The 18925-nt window shown below is 39.9% G+C and overlaps 3 protein-coding genes across 13 annotated transcripts in view; 1 reads left to right on the top strand and 2 right to left on the bottom strand.

Annotated features, from left to right (window-relative positions):
• The window catches only part of LOC135345452 (uncharacterized), a 91624-nt gene that overhangs the window by 36200 nt on the left and 36499 nt on the right, over positions 1-18925 (bottom strand). The gene's annotated exons all lie outside the window — the stretch shown is intronic.
• The window catches only part of LOC135344764 (uncharacterized), a 28742-nt gene that overhangs the window by 717 nt on the left and 9100 nt on the right, over positions 1-18925 (bottom strand). For 2 of the 11 annotated variants that reach the window (XM_064542031.1, XM_064542033.1), the window contains exons 2-7: positions 6540-13424; positions 6200-6478; positions 3400-6132; positions 1682-3332; positions 373-443; positions 75-287 (exon numbers count right to left, since the gene is read on the bottom strand). In XM_064542031.1, the coding sequence (XP_064398101.1) occupies positions 5852-6132; positions 6200-6478; positions 6540-13416 (7437 nt within the window). In that variant the 5' untranslated portion in view covers positions 13417-13424 and the 3' untranslated portion in view covers positions 75-287; positions 373-443; positions 1682-3332; positions 3400-5851. Of the gene's footprint in view, positions 1-74; positions 288-372; positions 444-1681; positions 3333-3399; positions 6133-6199; positions 6479-6539; positions 15073-18925 lie in introns of those variants that run through there. The other 9 variants (XM_064542041.1, XM_064542040.1, XM_064542037.1 and 6 more) reach the window with 9 other exon arrangements.
• On the top strand, positions 18122-18697 carry LOC135345454 (uncharacterized). Its single transcript, XM_064542876.1, has one exon. It carries the CDS (start codon positions 18122-18124, stop codon positions 18695-18697), a length of 576 nt encoding a protein of 191 aa, XP_064398946.1.

The following is an 18925-nucleotide window of genomic DNA, read 5'->3' as shown; positions in this document are numbered from 1 at the left end:
ACTGCTATTCCACGAAAACCTTAATTTCTAACCGCTACCCTCGAAATATACCTGCTAAACGGTAGTATACTTACTGTGCTCTTGTGAGATTTGACTTGTTTCGTTGGACAATCCAATCATAGGTTGACTACAAGAGCATCTACCAACATTTTCCAGATGGGTTCTTGAGACATTCACAGTCGAATTATTTCTTAGCAATGTCACCAGGGAAGGATGCTTCGTTTCATTCCTAAGCAGTTCAAAGCAGAGTCGATCATGGACTCACACATCGGAAACAACAAATTAATCTGTACAAAGTGTAAGGAAATAATTAAGCTCATGGACAAATTAAACGTTGGGGTTTGGATGCTGCTTACTCCAGTAGAATATCACCTGTGTGTGAGCTGATCCAATGTTGATTGAAGTGGAGCATTTTCTGTCTTTATCGGTAAGTTAATCAGTGCCTGCGCATTATTAGGAGTTGTATCTTTAAGGGTATATCCATTGGAAACAACAACATTTACATTAGCCTCGATCCCAGGCCGAGTTTTCGCTTTTATAACGGTTAGGCGAACAACTAGGCCTGGTACTAGTTGTCTGCGCATGCGTCAGTCGTTCGTCAGATTCTGACGAATGGATATTCTCGTTCACTTTCGTGACATTTATATTCGTGTACTATCGTGTACTAGAAGTCAGTTCCCGTTTTATCATTATTGGAATCGATTGGAATGGCTCTTAGCTGAAGCTTCTCTCTTCTCTGAAGCTTAGAAAACATTATTCTGAAGACTGAACAACAAGGGAAGAGGTATAAAGCTTTGTCAAGCTTGTTAAAGTCAGATATTTTTGTGTGGGCCCTATGGCTATGCTATCAAGTCTTGTTCATGTTTGGCAAGATCTACCGGTAGGTAGACTATAGTTTCATCATTAATATGGTGGATCAAGTGAAGAATGTGAGCTAGAGAACTTGGTGCTGCCATCATCAGCTCGTCGACAATGACACTATAACCTGTTACCTGTTTAATACGAGAAATTTAATATGTATAGATCTACACGTATTTAGAATGTCTACTTCTCTGTACAGGAGCAATGGCTAATATCCAGCTATCCCAACAGTGCTCCTCTTGGCTATACTAACGGACGAGACTGGACAGTTTGAGGTAAGGGTTTAACCGTGTTTGGTTTCTTTTAATATTGTCCTATACTTACAGGACTGGAGTATGACCTGCTCATTCGAGCGTTGCTGGGTAGCTCAGAGACATCAACGTTTTCTCAAGCAAACTTTAACTAAGTTACGAGTTGGGGCCTAGAATCAGAGAAGTCCAGCAGCCTGCTAAATCTTTTTGAAACGTAATTTGAAGCCATTCAATCATCCTGAAGTTGCCCTGGGTCACTGTAATTGTGCTGCAGCACAACTGGCAACTCCCCAGGCCTTTGTGAAGCAGCTCCCTATGTGCATCTTTTGTGTACTCCCTATGCATCTTTTGTGTACTCACTCTGTGCATTTTCTGTGTGCAAATTTCGATTATTGATTTATTAAATATTTTTGCCGACCACAAATATACAATGAAAATTTGACGCATGCGCAGACAACTAGTACCAGGCCTAGTTGCATGTTCGCCTAACCGTTATAAAAGCGAAAAATCAGCCTGGGATCGAGGCTACATTTACATGTGGTGTGTACGTGTGCGTGCTTGAAACTTACTCCAGTAATTATTATGTAGATCCAGTCCATCTTTTGGGATGACCCAATCTTTCATCGGAATAGAGAAGCATATCCTTCTTTCCATGACTTGCTTAGTTCCTTCTGCTAATGCTTCATCAATATCTCTTAGAGCATATTTAGGTGCATTTCTAGCATTCGTAAAAGTTTCATCCATCCTTGAGATTGCTCGGATCAAGAAGGTAAAAACAGAAGGCAGTACAGAAATCAATTTTGTTTCCACAACATTCTGAATAACTAGATGCAGAGTGTTAGCACATTTTATGTTTTGTTGCCACTTCTCGCTATCAGTTCTTTCCTATCAGCGTCTTTAAGCATATCGACAAATACACCCACTCCATTCTTCATAAGCCTGCATACCAAGTATACATGTACACTACACAGGTCAGCGAGGATTGGCAGCATAATTGAACCTCTGCAATCGAAGAAGTAGAAGAATCAGAAAATCAATATTCAGAGGTTATTATAGAGAGCCTGTGGCTTGTTGGCAAGCTTTGTTTTCATGAAAAGCTGTGAGAGAAATGAGATGAAGAAATCGTTAGGAAATAGTCAAATCTACGAACATCACATTTAGCATAAAATCCTGGGTAACCTTTGACCCAGAGATCAAAAAAAGCAAGATGAGATTTCTCTTTAGTGGCACTCTCAATTGGTACTGGTTCTGAAGTGAGTTGAGAAAGACTGTGGTCCTCTTCCACATACAAATTCTCAATTTCGTGGCAGTACTGCAGCTTGTGGTATATTCTGATAATATTTTTCCATGCAGTAGCAATTCTGTAATATTTATGGCTACGCTGAACTTGAGTTGATCGATGTACTTGGTGACGTCCGCTTTAGCAGACTTTGACAATATTTGATGATTATAGGTACATCTGATGCGAGTATAACTCTCTTAGGGTGTGAGCGGAATTATATACAGTCTCTTCTATGTGTGAGAGATAAGGAGACTTACTTTGCAAGCTTGAATGTAGTCAGAGTGTTTTTCAACAATCCCAGAAGAGAGCTTGTATAAGTCATTCACAGCTTCTCGTTTACGACATCAGAGCAATACTTTGTAAATCATCAATCTTGGAGCTGTTACAGAAGTTCTGTACAATACTAGCTGAAGCTCTAGCTGCAGTACAAAAATTACTTGTGGGAGCATTAATAGAATTAGTAAAGGCTAACAAAATTATGTGCTTTTTGAAAGTTATATACAGTGTATATATTACAGGGCACTTAAAAAAAAGTAAAATTGAAAGTGCATGCAGTAGTAAAAATAATGTTGCTTAAATTTAATGGCAAAGTATGAGTTCTGAAAAGCATTGGGTGATAAATTTTTGTAAGCAGCTACAATTATCTACATACTTTCTCAGATATGAAACACTGAAAATGTACGGAGTCTCTCTCTCAACTGACCATAAGTTGTCGTCTCCCTGGCTGCCCACTTTTGCAGCATGACAAGTGCTTGTCTGGTCGGCTCTGCTCCTCTTGTCTCTCTCTTGATGCTCACAATGTCTTTAGAAGTGAGGGAGAGGGGAAAAGCAAGACACTGCCATCGAGAGCCAATAATGACAGCAAACGATTGGAAAATCCTTGTCAGGACGGATGGATGAATTGATTTCGCAGATGACTTTCTTTTGTAGAGGTACATCTATATATAATTATAAGCAGTGTGCATAATAATTATACCAGAGCTATAATGATTGTGAGGTACTTACTATGCTTTCGTGAGATTTGACTTGAATTCTGTGACCATCCATATGCAGATTGACTGAGAGCGTCTACCAACACTATCCACGTGGGTTCTTGAGACATCCACAGGCGAATTACTTCTTCTTTTTTAGCATTATCACCATGATTTATTATTCTCAATGTCATCTAATCTGTTCCAGGGGATTGGAAGACTCATTCCTAGCAGTTTCCATTGAGCATCCTTTACTTCTAGCAAAGCAGAACGAACCAAGAAGGTATCCATTGGAAAAAACAAGTCTATAGTACTATAATAAATGAAATACGTGGGTTTAATGTGTGCGTGAAACTTACTCCAGTAAGATATGGCCCATCTTGTTGGGCTGATTCAATCTTTGATTGGAGTGGAGAAGCATTGTCTGTCTTTATCAGCAACTTCCTCAGGGCCTTCTGCTAGTGCTTCTTCAATATCTCTAAGAGCGTATTTAGGTGAATTTCTAGCATTTGTAAAAGGCTCATCCTTGATATTGCTCGGATCAAGAAGGTAAACAGTAGGCACTATACCAGCACAAAACTCAACTTTTGCTTCTACTACATTTTGAATAACTTGATGCAGAGTTTCGGAACAATTGACTTGATTTCGGATGTCACTCCTTGCTAGTACAATTAGTTCTTTACTATCAGCGTCTTTAGGCATATCGACAAATACTTCCACTCCATTCTTCATAAGCCAATGCAGACCAGTTGACCAAACACGACAGCTAGGATTGGCAGCATATACATCGTCAATTAAAGAATCAGAAGCTGTAGTGGAGAGTCTTGTTGGCAGGCTTTGCTTCAGTGCAAAGTTGTGAGAGAGGTGAACGATAAGCACATGAAGAAATCTTGTTGGGAAGAAATCAAATCTGTCACCATCACATTTAGCATACCATCCCAAAGCAACTTTATCACCTTTGGATGTTGGCCGTTGAATTTCCTCGAGCTTGAGATCACATAGAGCAGGGAAAAATAGATGAGATTTCTCTTTAGTGGAACTCTCTGTTGGTACTGGTATATACAGAAGTTATTTGAGAAAGACTGTGGTCCTCTTCCACGTACAAATTCTCGATTTCTTGACAGTACTGCAGCTTAAGTAGACTTTCTTTTGTGATGTACTCTGGTAGTACTCTCTCCAGTAGTGATTCTGGAATAATATCTACGCTGAGCTTGAGTTGATCGATATGCTTGGTTAGGTCAGCTTTAGCAGACGTTGAAAACAGTTTATTGTGTACATCCGATGTGAGGGTTGATATCTTGAGAATGATTGTGTGGTTCTCAATGGAGTCCCCTTCTCTCTCTATCACCATTAGCAGACCCAAATCATGTAACTCTTGTATGAGAACGTATAGTGATGAAGAATTTAGTGGCAGAGGAATTCCAGTATCTTCTATGTGAGAGATAAGGAGGCTCACTTTACACGCTGGAACATGTTCAAAGTCTTTCTTCAACAATCCCAGAAGTGTGCTTGTCTCCGGGGAAAGAGACTCTAATCTCTTCGCTAGTTCCTTTATTTCATTTACTACATGTAGACCAGACATGACAGCGAGGATTGGCAGCATAATTGGACCTCTGCAATCAAAGAAGTAGAAGAATTAGAAGTTCAATATTATACAGAGCCTGCGGCTTGTTGGCAAGCTTTGTTTTCATGAAAAGCTGTGTGAGAGAAATGAGATAACAAAATCGTTAGGAAATAGTCAAATTTGCCATCATCACATTTAGCAAAAAATCCTTGGTCACCTTTGATCCAGAGATCACAAAAAGGAGACGAAATTTCTCTTTATAGTGGCACTCTCAGTTGGTACTGGTTCTGAAGTGAGTTCGAGAAAGGCTGTGGTACTCTTCCACTTATAAAATTCTCAGCAGTACTGCAGTTTGTGGTAGTATTTTTTCCATGCAGTAGCGATGCAGTAGCATTTTGTTATAATGATGACTACCCTGAGCTTGAGTTGACTGATGACGTCTGCTTTTAAATTGATCATTATGGGTACACCTGATGTGAGTAATTCTCTTAGGGTGTGAGCCGGATTTAAGTCTCTTCTATGTGAGAGATAAGGAGACTTACTTTGCAAGCTGGAATATAGTCAAAGTGTTTCAACAATCCCAGAAAAGAGCTTGTCTCTGGGGAAAATCCGACAGAGGACAATAAGTAATTTACAGCTTCTCGTTTACAACATCAGAGCAATGCTTTGTAAATCATCAATCTTGGAACTGTTACAGAAGTTTTTGTACAACACTATTTGAAGCTACAAAAATTACTTGAGGGAGCATAATTAACTAATAAGAATTGACAACATTAAAGTGCTTTTTTGAAGGTTGTATACGCAGTGTAAAAAATTGAAAGTGCAGTTGTGACATTGTTGTTTAAATTTAATGGCAAAGCATGAGTGACACAAACAAGGTGATACATTTTCGTAAACAGCTATAATTATCTACATACTTTTCTCAGATATTAAACACTGAGAGTGTACGGAGTCTCTCTCTCAACTGACCATAAATTGCCGTCTCCCTGGCTGCCCACTTCTGCAGCATGACGAGTGCTTGTCTGGTAGGCTCTGCTCCTCTTGTCTCTCTCTTGATGCTCACAATGTCTTCAGAAGTGAGGGAGAGGGGAAAAGCAAGACACTGCCAACGAGAGCCAATGACGGCAGCAAATGATTGGAGAAAGTCCTCGTCAGGACGGAGAGATGAATCTTTTTCGAGAATTTTCTTTTGTAGAGGCACATCTATAATTATTATATAATGCACGCATGAATAAGCAATTAATATAGCTAATGATTGTGAGGTACTTACTATGCTTTTGTGAGATTTGACTTGAATTCTGTGACCATTCATATGCAGATTGATTGAGAGCATCTACCAACACTATCCAGGTGGGTTCTTGAGACATCCATAGTCGAATTACTTCTTCTTTCTTAGCAATGTCACCAGGGTATGATGAGTCATTATTCTCAATGTCATCTAATTTGTTCCAGGGGATCGGAAGACTCATTCCTAGCAGTTTCCATTGAGCATCCTTTACTTCTTGCAAAGCAGAATGAACCAAGAAAGTATTCATTGGAAAAAACAAATCTGTAGTACAATAACAAACAAATTAATTAATTACGCGTGTATATGTGTGTGTGAAACTTACTCCAGTAAGATATGGCCCATCTTGTTGGGCTAATCCATTCTTTGATCGGAGTGGAGAAGCATTGCCTGTCTTTATCGGCAACTTCCTCAGTGCCTTCTGCTAGTGCTTCTTCGATATCACTAAGAGCGTATTTAGATGAACTCAAAGCATTCATAAAAGGTTCATCTTTGAGGTTGCTTGGATCAAGAAGGTAAACAGTAGGCAATATACTAGCACAGAACTCCATTTTTGCTTCCACTACCTTTTGAATAACTTGATGTAGAGTTTCAGAACACTTGGCTTGATTTCGGACGTCACTCCTTGCTAGTACAACCAGTTCTTTACTATCAGCTTCTTTAGGCATATCGACAAACACTTCCACTCCATTCTTCATAAGCCAATGCAGACCAGTCGACCAGACATGACAGCTAGGATTGGCAGCATGTACCTCAGCAATCAAAGAATTGGAAGCTGTAGTGGAGAGTCTGTGTCTTGTGGGCAGGATTTGTTTTAGTGCAAAGTTGTGAGAGAGGTGAACGATAAGCACATGAAGAAATCGTGTTGGAAAGAAGTCGAATCTGTCACCATCACATTTAGCATACCATCCCAAAGTAATCTTATCACCTTCGGATTTAGGCCATTGAATGTCCTCAAGCTTGAGATCACACAGAGCAGGGAAAAATAAATGAGATTTCTCTTTACTGGCACTATCTGTTGGTACAGGTTCTGAAGTGAGTTGAGAAAGAGTGTGGTCCTCTTCCACGTACAAATTCTCAATTTCGTGACAGTACTGCAGCTTAAGTAGACTTTCTTTTGTGATGTACTCTGGCAGTACTCTCTCCAGTAGTGATTCTGGAATAATACCTACGCTAAACTTGAGTTGATCAATGTGCTCTGTGAGGTCAGCTTTAGCAGACTCTGAAAAGAGTTTTTTGTGTACATTTGATGTGAATGTTGATATCTTGAGAATTATTATATGGTTCTCAATGGAGTCCCCTTCTCTCTCTATCATCATTAGCAGACCCAAATCATGCAACTCTCTTACGAGAGTGTATAGTGATGAAGAATTTAGTGGCAGTGGAATTCCAGTATCTTCTATGTGAGAGATAAGGAGGCTTACTTTGCAAGCTGGAACATGTTCAAAGTCTTTCTTCAACAATCCCAAGAGTGTGCTTGTCTCTGGGGAAAGGGATACCAAATTGGAAAATTTCTTAGTGAGTTCTTTTATGTCATTTACTACAGTCCCTCGTTTACGAGAATCAAGAGAAACACTTTGTTCAATTTGAAAGCCATCAATCTTAGAGCTGCTACAGAACTTTTGGGATACGCTGTCAAGAACACGTAACACTTGTTCAACTGATGTTTTATTGATTACATCAGCGTGGCTTCCCACTGGTAGGATAATCATGTTTGAGAATTGCTTAATATTGTATGATAGAAATGAAAGCCAGTAGCTGTATTTAGTGGCAGCAGCTTCTTCGCCTTTACTCAAATCACAAACTATCAAATATATATTACTTCCTTTTGATGTGTTGATTGACTCCATAATTGCAGCATGTGAGGAGTAGTACTCGGAATCACCAGCAAAATCATAGATTATCATTCTTCCATAATAACTACTGTCATATGTACTTGGAATAATGCCTGCAGTGTGAGGGGCAACAGTTGATGTGCTGAAGTAGCTGAAGAAACCTTTCTTTTTGATAGTCTCAACAAGCGTGGATTTCCCTGCACCTGGATGCCCTACAACAAATATTCTGGTGAGGTTCTTTTCACCAGTAAACTCTTTTTTAGCAAGTTCGTCTAGTTGCTCATAGGTTAACTGGAGTTTGGAAGTATGATTTTCATAAATTGTAACAATTTCTTGTTTTCTCTGAAGTTTAGCTAAATCAAGGGCTGTCTTCCCATCTGTATTTCGCACAAAAAGTGGAGCTTCATACTTCTGCAATAGTAAACGTGCACAATGAGCTTGCCCATATAGAGTTGCTGTGTGAAGAGGGGTGTTACCTTTATTATTAACTTGAAACACTGTCCAGTACTGGTACTTGCAAAGGATTGTTCTTAGCATGTCTTCAGTATGCGGTGTAGGACACAAAAGATGTAGAGGTGTGTTCCCATCATTGTCTCTAATTGTTGGATCCACCTTATATTGAACTACCAGTTTATACAATAGTTCTACGTGACCATTTTGGAAAGCATAGTGAAGCAGAGTTTGACCATTGTAGCCTCTGTTATGTGGGCTGCATTTAAACTCTTTACTAAAGGCATGAATCACGATCTCATGACCACCTTCAGCTGCTAAACACAATGGGGTAGAGTAAACATTATTAGTGATATTAATATCAATTTTGTGTTGGGTAATCAAAAGTCTTACTGTTTCAACATGTCCTTTAATGGCTGCAACATGTAGAGATGTGTTACCGTCATTATCTTTATCTGCGAGATCGAGGCCATATTCAAGCACTAATTTGTCTATCAGTTCTATATGACCACCATCGCATGCATAGTGAAGGAGAGTATAACCATTGTAACCTCGGACATGACAACTGCTGTTGAATTCTTTGATTAGCATATCCAAAACATGCACACGACCATTCAGCGCAGCACCCATCAATGGTGTATTGTTGTAGTTGTTAGTGCAATCAATATCAGCACTGTGCTTGCTAATCAGGTGTCTCACTGTTTCAACATGTCCTTTAACGGCTGCAATATGTAGAGGTGTGTTACCATCATTATCTTTATCTGCGGGATTGAGGCCATATTCAAGCACTAATTTGTCTATTAGTTCTATATGGCCACCACAGCATGCATAGTGAAGGAGAGTCCAACCTTTGTATCTTCGAACATGACAACTGCTGTTGAATTCTTTGATTAGCATATCCAAAACATGCACACGACCATTCCATGCAGCACACATCAATGGAGTATCGTTCTGATTATTAGTGCAATCAATATCAGCACTGTGCTTGCTAATCAGGTGTCTCACTGTTTCAACATGCCCGAAGTTGGCTGCAATATGTAGAGGTGTGTTACCATCATTACCTTTATCTGCGAGATCGAGGCCATATTCAAGCACTAATTTGTCTATCAGTTCTATATGACCACCACCGCATGCATAGTGAAGGAGAGTATAACCATTGTAATCTCGGACATGACAACTGCTATTGAATTCTTTGATTAGCATATCCAAAACATGCACATGACCAGTCCACACAGCTAGCATCAATGGAGTATTGTTCTGATTATTAGTGCAATCAACATCAGCACTGTGCTTGCTAATCAGGTGTCTCACTGTTTCAACACGTCCTCTCATGGTTGCAATATGTAGAGGTGTGTTACCATCATTATCTTTATCTGCGGGATTGAGGCCATATTCAAGCACTAATTTGTCTATCAGTTCTATATGACCACCATCGCATGCTTGGTGAAGGAGAGTATAACCATCGTCATCTCGGACATGACAACTGCTGTTGAATTCTTTGATTAGCATATCCAAAACATGCACACAACCATTAAACACAGCTAGCATCAATGGAGTATTGTTCTGATTATTAGTGCAATCAACATCAGCATTGTGCTTGCTAATCAGGTGTCTCACTGTTTCAACATGTCCTTTAACGGCTGCAATATGTAGAGGTGTGTTACCATCATTATCTTTATCTGCGGGATTGAGGCCATATTCAAGCACTAATTTGTCTATCAGTTCTATATGACCACCATCGCATGCATAGTGAAGGAGAGTATAACCATCGTCATCTCGGACATGACAACTGCTGTTGAATTCTTTGATTAGCATATCCAAAACATGCACACAACCATTAAACACAGCTAGCATCAATGGAGTATTGTTCTGATTATTAGTGCAATCAACATCAGCATTGTGTTTGCTAATCAGGTGTCTCACTGTTTCAACATGTCCTTTAACGGCTGCAATATGTAGAGGTGTGTTACCATCATTACCTTTATCTGCGAGATCGAGGCCATATTCAAGCACTAATTTGTCTATCAGTTCTATATGACCACCACCGCATGCATAGTGAAGGAGAGTATAACCATTGTAATCTCGGACATGACAACTGCTGTTGAATTCTTTGATTAGCATATCCAAAACATGCACACGACCAGTCCACACAGCAACCATCCCTGGTGTATTGTTGTAGTTGTTAGTGCAATCAATATCAGCACTGTGCTTGCTAATCAGGTGTCTCACTGTTTCAACACGTCCTTTAATGGCTGCAATATGTAGAGGTGTGTCACCATCATTATCTTTATCTGCGAGATCGAGGCCATATTCAAGCACTAATTTGTCTATCAGTTCTATATGACCACCATCGCATGCACAGTGAAGGAGAGTATAACCATTGCAACCTCGAACATGACAACTGTTGTTGAATTCTTTGATTAGCATATCCAAAACATGCACACAACCATTCAGCGCAGCACGCATCAATGGAGTATTGTTGTAGTTGTTAGTGCAATCAATATCAGCACTGTGCTTGCTAATCAGGTGTCTCACTGTTTCAACACGTCCTTTAATGGCTGCAATATGTAGAGGTGTGTCACCATCATTATCTTTATCTGCGGGATTGAGGCCATATTCAAGCACTAATTTGTCTATCAGTTCTATATGACCACCATCGCATGCATAGTGAAGGAGAGTATAACCATTGTAACCTCGGACATGACAACTGCTGTTGAATTCTTTGATTAGCATATTCAAAACATGCACATGACCATTCAGCGCAGCCTCCATCAATGGTGTATTGTTGTAGTTGTTAGTGCAATCAATATCAGCACTGTGCTTGCTAATCAGGTGTCTCACTGTTTCAACATGTCCTTTAACGGCTGCAATATGTAGAGGTGTGTTACCATCATTATCTTTATCTGCGGGATTGAGGCCATATTCAAGCACTAATTTGTCTATCAGTTCTATATGACCACCATCGCATGCATAGTGAAGGAGAGTATAACCATCGTCATCTCGGACATGACAACTGCTGGTGAATTCTTTGATTAGCATATCCAAAACATGCACACAACCATTAAACACAGCTAGCATCAATGGAGTATTGTTCTGATTATTAGTGCAATCAACATCAGCACTGTGCTTGCTAATCAGGTGTCTCACTGTTTCAACACGTCCTGCAATGGCTGCAACATGTAGAGGTGTGTTACCATCATTATCTTTATCTGCGGGATTGAGGCCATATTCAAGCACTAATTTGTCTATCAGTTCTATATGACCACCATCGCATGCATAGTGAAGGAGAGTATAACCATCGTCATCTCGGACATGACAACTGCTGTTGAATTCTTTGATTAGCATATCCAAAACATGCACACAACCATTAAACACAGCTAGCATCAATGGAGTATTGTTCTGATTATTAGTGCAATCAACATCAGCATTGTGCTTGCTAATTAGGTGTCTCACTGTTTCAACACGTCCTTTAATGGAGGCTGCAGTATGTAGAGGTGTGTTACCATCATTATCTTTATCTGTGGGATCGAGGCCATATTCAAGCACTAATTTGTCTATCATTTCTATATGACCACCACCACATGCATAGTGAAGGAGAGTATAACCATTGTCACCTCGGACATGACAACTGCTGTTGAATTCTTTGACTAACGCATTGAAAACATGTGTATTACCTCTTTGTGCAGCTAGCATCAACAGTGTACTGTTTTGGTTATTAGTGCATTCAACATCAGCACTGTGCTTAATGATCAGGTGTCTCACTGTTTCAACACGTCCTTCGTAGGCTGCAATATGTAGAGGTGTGTCACCATCATTATCTTTATCTGCGGGATTGAGGCCATATTCAAGCACTAATTTGTCTATCATTTCTATATGACCACCATAGCATGCATAGTGAAGGAGAGTATAACCATTGTCACCTCGGACATGACAACTGATGTTGAATTCTTTGACTAACGCATCCAAAACATGTGTATTACCACTTTGTGCAGCTAACAACAATGGTGTATTTTTTTGGTTATTAGTGCATTCAACATCAGCACTGTGCTTACTGATCAGGTGTCTTAATGTTTCAACACGTCCTTCATAGGCTGCCATATGTAGAGGTGTGTTTCCATTTTCATCTCTATCTCCAATATCGAGGCCATATTGTATCACCAGTTTGTCTATTAGTTCTATATGACCACCATTGAATGAATAGGGAATCCCATCTAATGCAGCGTAATGCAAAATTGAGTGCCCGCTGTTATCTTTCTGTGAAATACCATGTTCTGATATAAGGCTCTCCGTGAGCAGTACGTGTCCTCCGACACAGGCACCGTGGAGAACAGACAAGCCATGGAAACCTTTTTTATTTAGGTCTACTTTTTTCTCTGTAACTAAATGATTAAGCAATTCTTTGAGACCAAGTGATGCAGCTACAAACAATGTAATAAAGCCATCATCTTTATAATCCTTGAATTGCTTGTAATCAACAAAGTATTTGCTTATCAGATGCATAGTTTTCTCCACAGCCTCAGAATCATTATAATACTCGAAGAGGACATCCTCAAAGATTTTAACGTCATGAGAATCCATCTCACTATGACTAAAGAAACAGGGCCATTTGTTGAAATACACTGATGATAGGATTACCATGATAATTATTTGCACATGTTTGTTCTTAGCAGCAAAGAGCAATGGTGTATTTCCGTCATAATCAGAAGCTCCTTTGTCAGCACCAAAGTTGTTGACTAGTGTCCAAACCGTATCAAGATGACCATTAGCACATGCGAGATGAAGAGATGTTTGGTTGTGTGAGTTTCTGACGTTCACTTCATATTGCTTTGTTTTCAACAACTCTTTGACCTGATCTAAGTCCCCACAGCTTGCAGCAGTGTGCAGGAGAGTATCACTTGACTGGCTGTCATCAGCCATTTATGGAACTATGCATTGTGACAGAATTTAATTTACAGAAAAATCACATGATTCAATTCTTTTATACTGATGCCTCGGTGGAGATACCAAAAGCTACATAACATAAAGCTATTAGCTTTTATACACACATTATAATGATGAACATTTTTTGCATTTAATTTTGCTGCATGCATGCAAACTCAAAGAGTGGGTAATGATCGACCATGATTACTTATATTATTTTGTTGTTTGACAAAACACACACATTTTTATTATAGAATAGTGGAAACAGAAATCTATATCTGATGGCCCGCTTGATGAATGTCATGGTCTTCAATGATAGAAGCACGACTGTGTAGATCTACAATGTAACTTGAAGTTTAATTTTGTCAACTTAAAAATTCGAGCTCTTTTCTAAGCAGCTAACAAACAGCTAGCACTTTATATAGTGCAAGTTTAACTCATAAGTTGAATAGAAACTTTGTGCGAACAGGTGTAACAGTTGCTATACACGAGTCTGTCAGATGAAGAGTCTGCAAAAGCCTTCTAAGTTAGCAAACCATAGTCTATATCTTGAGAACGAAGCATTACCGTATAATTAAAGTAATTACAGCGCCATGTCAGTATCAGCATAATTTTTGTGGCCCTAAAAGAAGTGCCTACCGTTCCTGTAATTATTTTTTCGAGCGCTTATAAAGGTTTGAAACATCAAGCTTAAGCCGGCATCATCACACTATAAATTATACTGAACAGTTGTCTGACCCATCGCTATACAGTCCATGAATGTGTTGTTCATGAGTAAGCTCTCAACGGTACAGCTAGCAAGTGACTGAGCTAGACCACGCCTATTTTCTCTAAAATTTCTATACTATAACTAGTGTTCAAGCTGGCGCTGTGCTAATGTCTCTTGCCATGATTTGCTTTCGCTCAAAAGTATAGAAGAGGAAGTATAGAAGAGGAAGTATAGAAGAGGAAAAGTGTATAAATTAATCTGACTTGCATCTATTCAATTGTATAATTATGGTATCATTGTTGTGTTTTGTGGCTGCTTATGCCAGGACCTCAAGGATCTAGGAAGCAACAAAGAAGAAGATTGATTCTGCTAGATGCCTGGGATGGATATTCTCACACGTGGTGATTAGCGTGCATGCGCATTAGATCCACAGGAATAAGTGGCGTGTCTGCAGAAGTCAATGCTGTGTTTGGGAGGGCGTGGCCAGATTACAAAGTAACAGTGTAGCTAGCTTTGCAGCTCTTTTCTGACTTTTGTAGCTAACAAAAACCTAGCGCTTTAGTGCAAGGCTAACTTATAAGTTGCATAGAAACTTTGTGCGAACAGTTGATGCTACGAAAGATTCTGAAGAGACTGCAACAGCCTTCAATGCATGTGAGTCAAACTAGCCATAAGGCCACTCCAAGTGATACTCTGGTTTCTGGTCCACCGCCCGCATCAGATTTTATTCTTGGATTTCTATCTCATTATTGGATTTCTATCTCATTATTTCTACTACGCATGCGCAGAATGGTCCATGTGGTACAAAATAGTGTGATAATGATATTCATTTGCAAAATAATGAGATTCATAAGGTGAAATTGATAATGACATAATGAGAAAAGCCGCCCGCCCGCATGCAATTAGAAAAACTTCAGGACCAGAAACCAGAGTGTCACTTGGAGTGGCCTAACTAGAGAAAGAAGCTTTAGTTTGCTAAGGCCACTCCAAGTGACACTCTGGTTTCTGGTCCTGAAGTTTTTCTAATTGCATGCGGACGGGCGGCTTTTCTCATTATGTCATTATCAATTTCACCTTATGAATCTCATTATTTTTCAAATGAATATCATTATCACACTATTTTGTACCGCGTGGACCATTCTGCTCATGCGTAGTAGAAATAATGAGATAGAAATCCAATAAGATAGAAATCCAAGGATAAAATCTGATGCGGGCGGTGGACCAGAAACCAGAGTATCACTTGGAGTGGCCTAATCCACAAATCAAAATCCAAGAGAAGGTGGCTACATAGATTGAATAGGGAGAGGGATTGGAAACGGAAGTTACCTCGAATTATATCCGCATTACGCCGGGGTTTAATCGAGGCTGTGTATCTAACGTTGGTAAAATCTTGTCTGCTAGATTATACTACATTTGTACTAAAACTTGCACTTCCAACTGACACTTGAGACCATATGGGACACAGTACACCGATGTACGGTGGCCCTGAGCGTTACTATTAGTTCACCTTAGCTACTTGATACTTCGCCTACCTTAGCTACTGGGTAGTTCACCTACCTTAGCTACTGGGTAGTTCTACTTGATAGTTCGCCTACCTTAGCTACTTGATAGTTCACCTACCTTCGCTGCTTGACAGTTCACCTACCTTAGCTACTTCGCAATTGACCTTTGAACTGCATGTTAATTCTATTTAATACTGCTGTAGCCGTACTGTACATAGTGACTAGAGATCAATAATGAGAGCTACATAGCACGTATACAGGTACTGAGGATTATCTAACAGCAATGCAAGACTAGAGTACCACACCAGAACCATTGTATAGTACAGAATTCTTGTGCTGCAATGGGATTAGGAGATATAAACGTGAACAACTTGAACTGCATGTGTTGTATTAGTCTAGGGCCAGACCTTTTCTCAGAGGGGAGGGGGAAGAGAAGAAAAAGGTCTCTTAATCCTAGCTCTATTGCCCCAAGCTATTAGACGAGCTAGTATTGTGAATAACATGTAACTTCCAAATGAATCAAGTGTGGTACTCTCATCTTGCATTGCTGTTACCCATAGGGTAGCACTAACCGGCTGCAGATAATCCTCAGTACCTGTATATATACATGGAGCTCTCATTTATATTGAGTTGCATGGCTCCAGCAGCAGCATTAACATACAGTTCAAAGGTCAACTTCGAAGTAGCTAAGGTTGGCGAACTACCCAGTAGCTAAGGTTGGCGAACTACCCAGTAGCTAAGGTTGGCGAACTACCCAGTAGCTAAGGTTGGCGAACTACCCAGTAGCTAAGGTAGGTGAACTACCCAGTAGCTAAGGTAGGCGAACTACCCAGTAGCTAAGGTAGGCGAAGTATCAAGTAGCTAAGGTGAACTAATAGTAACGCTCAGGGCCACCGTACCGATGAGTTGCACAGTCTTAGCTATATTAGAAGTATTATAGGTACATAAAGATCTCATAGCGTGTTTTGTACCTCTAGCTTCACAAAAGTCAAAAATGTATTTTTTCTTTTCTAACTGATGCTCACCATTAGGGGGCATGAAAATGACATTTTAGGGGGCTCTGAATATCTTGTAGTGATCATTATATTCATGAAACATTGTTTCCCGCGTGTTGAGCAACCGTAACACGGATTGACATCAAAGGCTCTCTGGTGCCATGCTGCAAATTCAATGTAAAATGTCACGTGACACTACTTCCGTTTCCAATCCCTCTCCCTATTCAATCTATGGTGGCTAGAAGCCTATAGAAGCTGTTAGTTTTCGTCTTATTGCAACCGTTGAGCATTTACAGCTGGAACAGACACACACACACACACACAGTCAGCTTTACCGTATCCCTCGTGCGGCTACGCCTCAAGGCATAATAACTGCAGGCGCCAGCTGGGGTTCTAAAAGATGCGCCACTTAGAAGTGTCTGGCGCTGTAATTACATTAATTTACGGTATAATGCAGATGCACTAATTGCAATCTAAGAAAACCTTAGAAGCCTATAGAAACTCTTACTTGCACTTCATTTATCACTGAGCAGCTGTAACACTCTATACATACAAACACACACAGCTATGCCCACTACTCAGAAAAATCTAACCCATGCAGATTCAATCCGGATTCGACCCGGATTAGGTGTCGTGTAAACGGAGCTTATGTTCATTAAAAAAAGGATTTTGATATGGGCTCCATACGTTTCCTATTTGACAGTTTGTACAACTACATCAACAGATAATAGTTTGGAATGCGGTATGTGTATGGGAGTAGGATACTCCTTATCAGGTATGTTTATAGCTAAATAAACATGCAGGTAAATGATACACACGAGCATAAAATAATGCATTTGCACAATCAATGCTCCGAAAATAATTATTATGCGTACGTCATTAATTAATTTTCTCGATTAAATTAACGACGCAATTTCATTATAATTATAGACCTCGGATAAGAGCCAAATGAACCACGCTCATAATTCTTTGCAGTGTGTATATATGGGGGGGGGGGCCCTAAATCTTAAGGGTAAATGAAATCTAAACATTTTTCACTGATCAGAAAGCTAAGTTGAGCTAAAGGTTATGTTAGGTAGATCTACTATGCGTAAGAGTGGATATAGAACAAAGAGGATAGCAAGATATAAATTTCTGTGATACAACTAAGTTTTTATTTTAGAAAACCGCTTTTTGTCTAGTCCAGTAAGGTCAACTGGTACAGTCTGCTTGATAATTCAAAGCTTCTTCAAATCTTGTTTTTCTCACTAACGGGTAATTTTTGTTGCAGTCTTTATTAAATATAGACTCCAAAATTTGGCTTAGCAACAGTGACGTCAAATAGTCATTAATGAGGAATGACAGGAAATAGCTCTAACATTATATACGTACAATTAAGCCGGTTAAAATGGCCTGTCGTGGTATATTGGATTTCAGTAATCAGATAAACCAACTCAGCTTCGCGCGTGGTTTATCAAATTAATTACTCTCGCGTGTAAATCCAATTGAGGCCATATATGCAAGCTATCATAGTCATGCCAGGCCTATTGTTACAAAAACCACATGCCAAAGCAGGAACCAAGGAGTTCTGTGAACACCTTGCACGACGTCTTTCTTTGTGGAAGGCGGGTAACATCAATGAGCTGCTAGAGGAGGCCCGTACCATTCAATCCAGATTACCTGAGCTAGATAGACAGCGAGGAATAACAGAAAAGAAGCTAAATAGGCGGTTTGCCACTCTCATCCGGAAAGGAGAGGTCCATTCAGCCATCTCCCTCATCACTGAATATGGCAAGGGTGGACTACTTGAACTTACACCAGAAGTAAGAACTGAACTAAAAAGAAAACACCCCAAAGCAAAACCTGCAAACCCAGAGGCCTTGATACAAGGAGATGCACTCATTGTTAACCCCATCTTATTCGAAAGTCTAACTGGTGAGGTTGTAAGAAAGACTGCACTAGCAACCCACGGTGCCGCTGGTCCCTCCATGGGAGATGCTTATATATGGAGACGTATGATGGTATCTTTTAAGTCAGCATCAAAAGATTTATGTGATGCGGTGGCGGAAGTGGCAAGGCACATAGCATTATAGGAAGTGGACCCAGTCGGGCTTAGCCCACTTCTAAACAATCGTTTGATCCCCATTTCGAAGAACCCTGGAGTACGACCAGTGGGAATAGGGGAAGTTTTGAAACGTATTATTGGCAAGTCCCTGGTGTCTGTGCTCAAGAGAGATATTACCAAAGCTGCAGGATCTACGCAAGTATGTGCAGGCCACCTGTCTGGTTGTGAAGCTGCTATACATGCACTGAGAAAGGTA

This window comes from Halichondria panicea, chromosome 12, assembly GCF_963675165.1.
Source record: "Halichondria panicea chromosome 12, odHalPani1.1, whole genome shotgun sequence".
Taxonomy (NCBI): Eukaryota; Metazoa; Porifera; class Demospongiae; order Suberitida; family Halichondriidae; genus Halichondria; species Halichondria panicea.
This window is presented reverse-complemented; position numbering and strand designations above follow the sequence as displayed.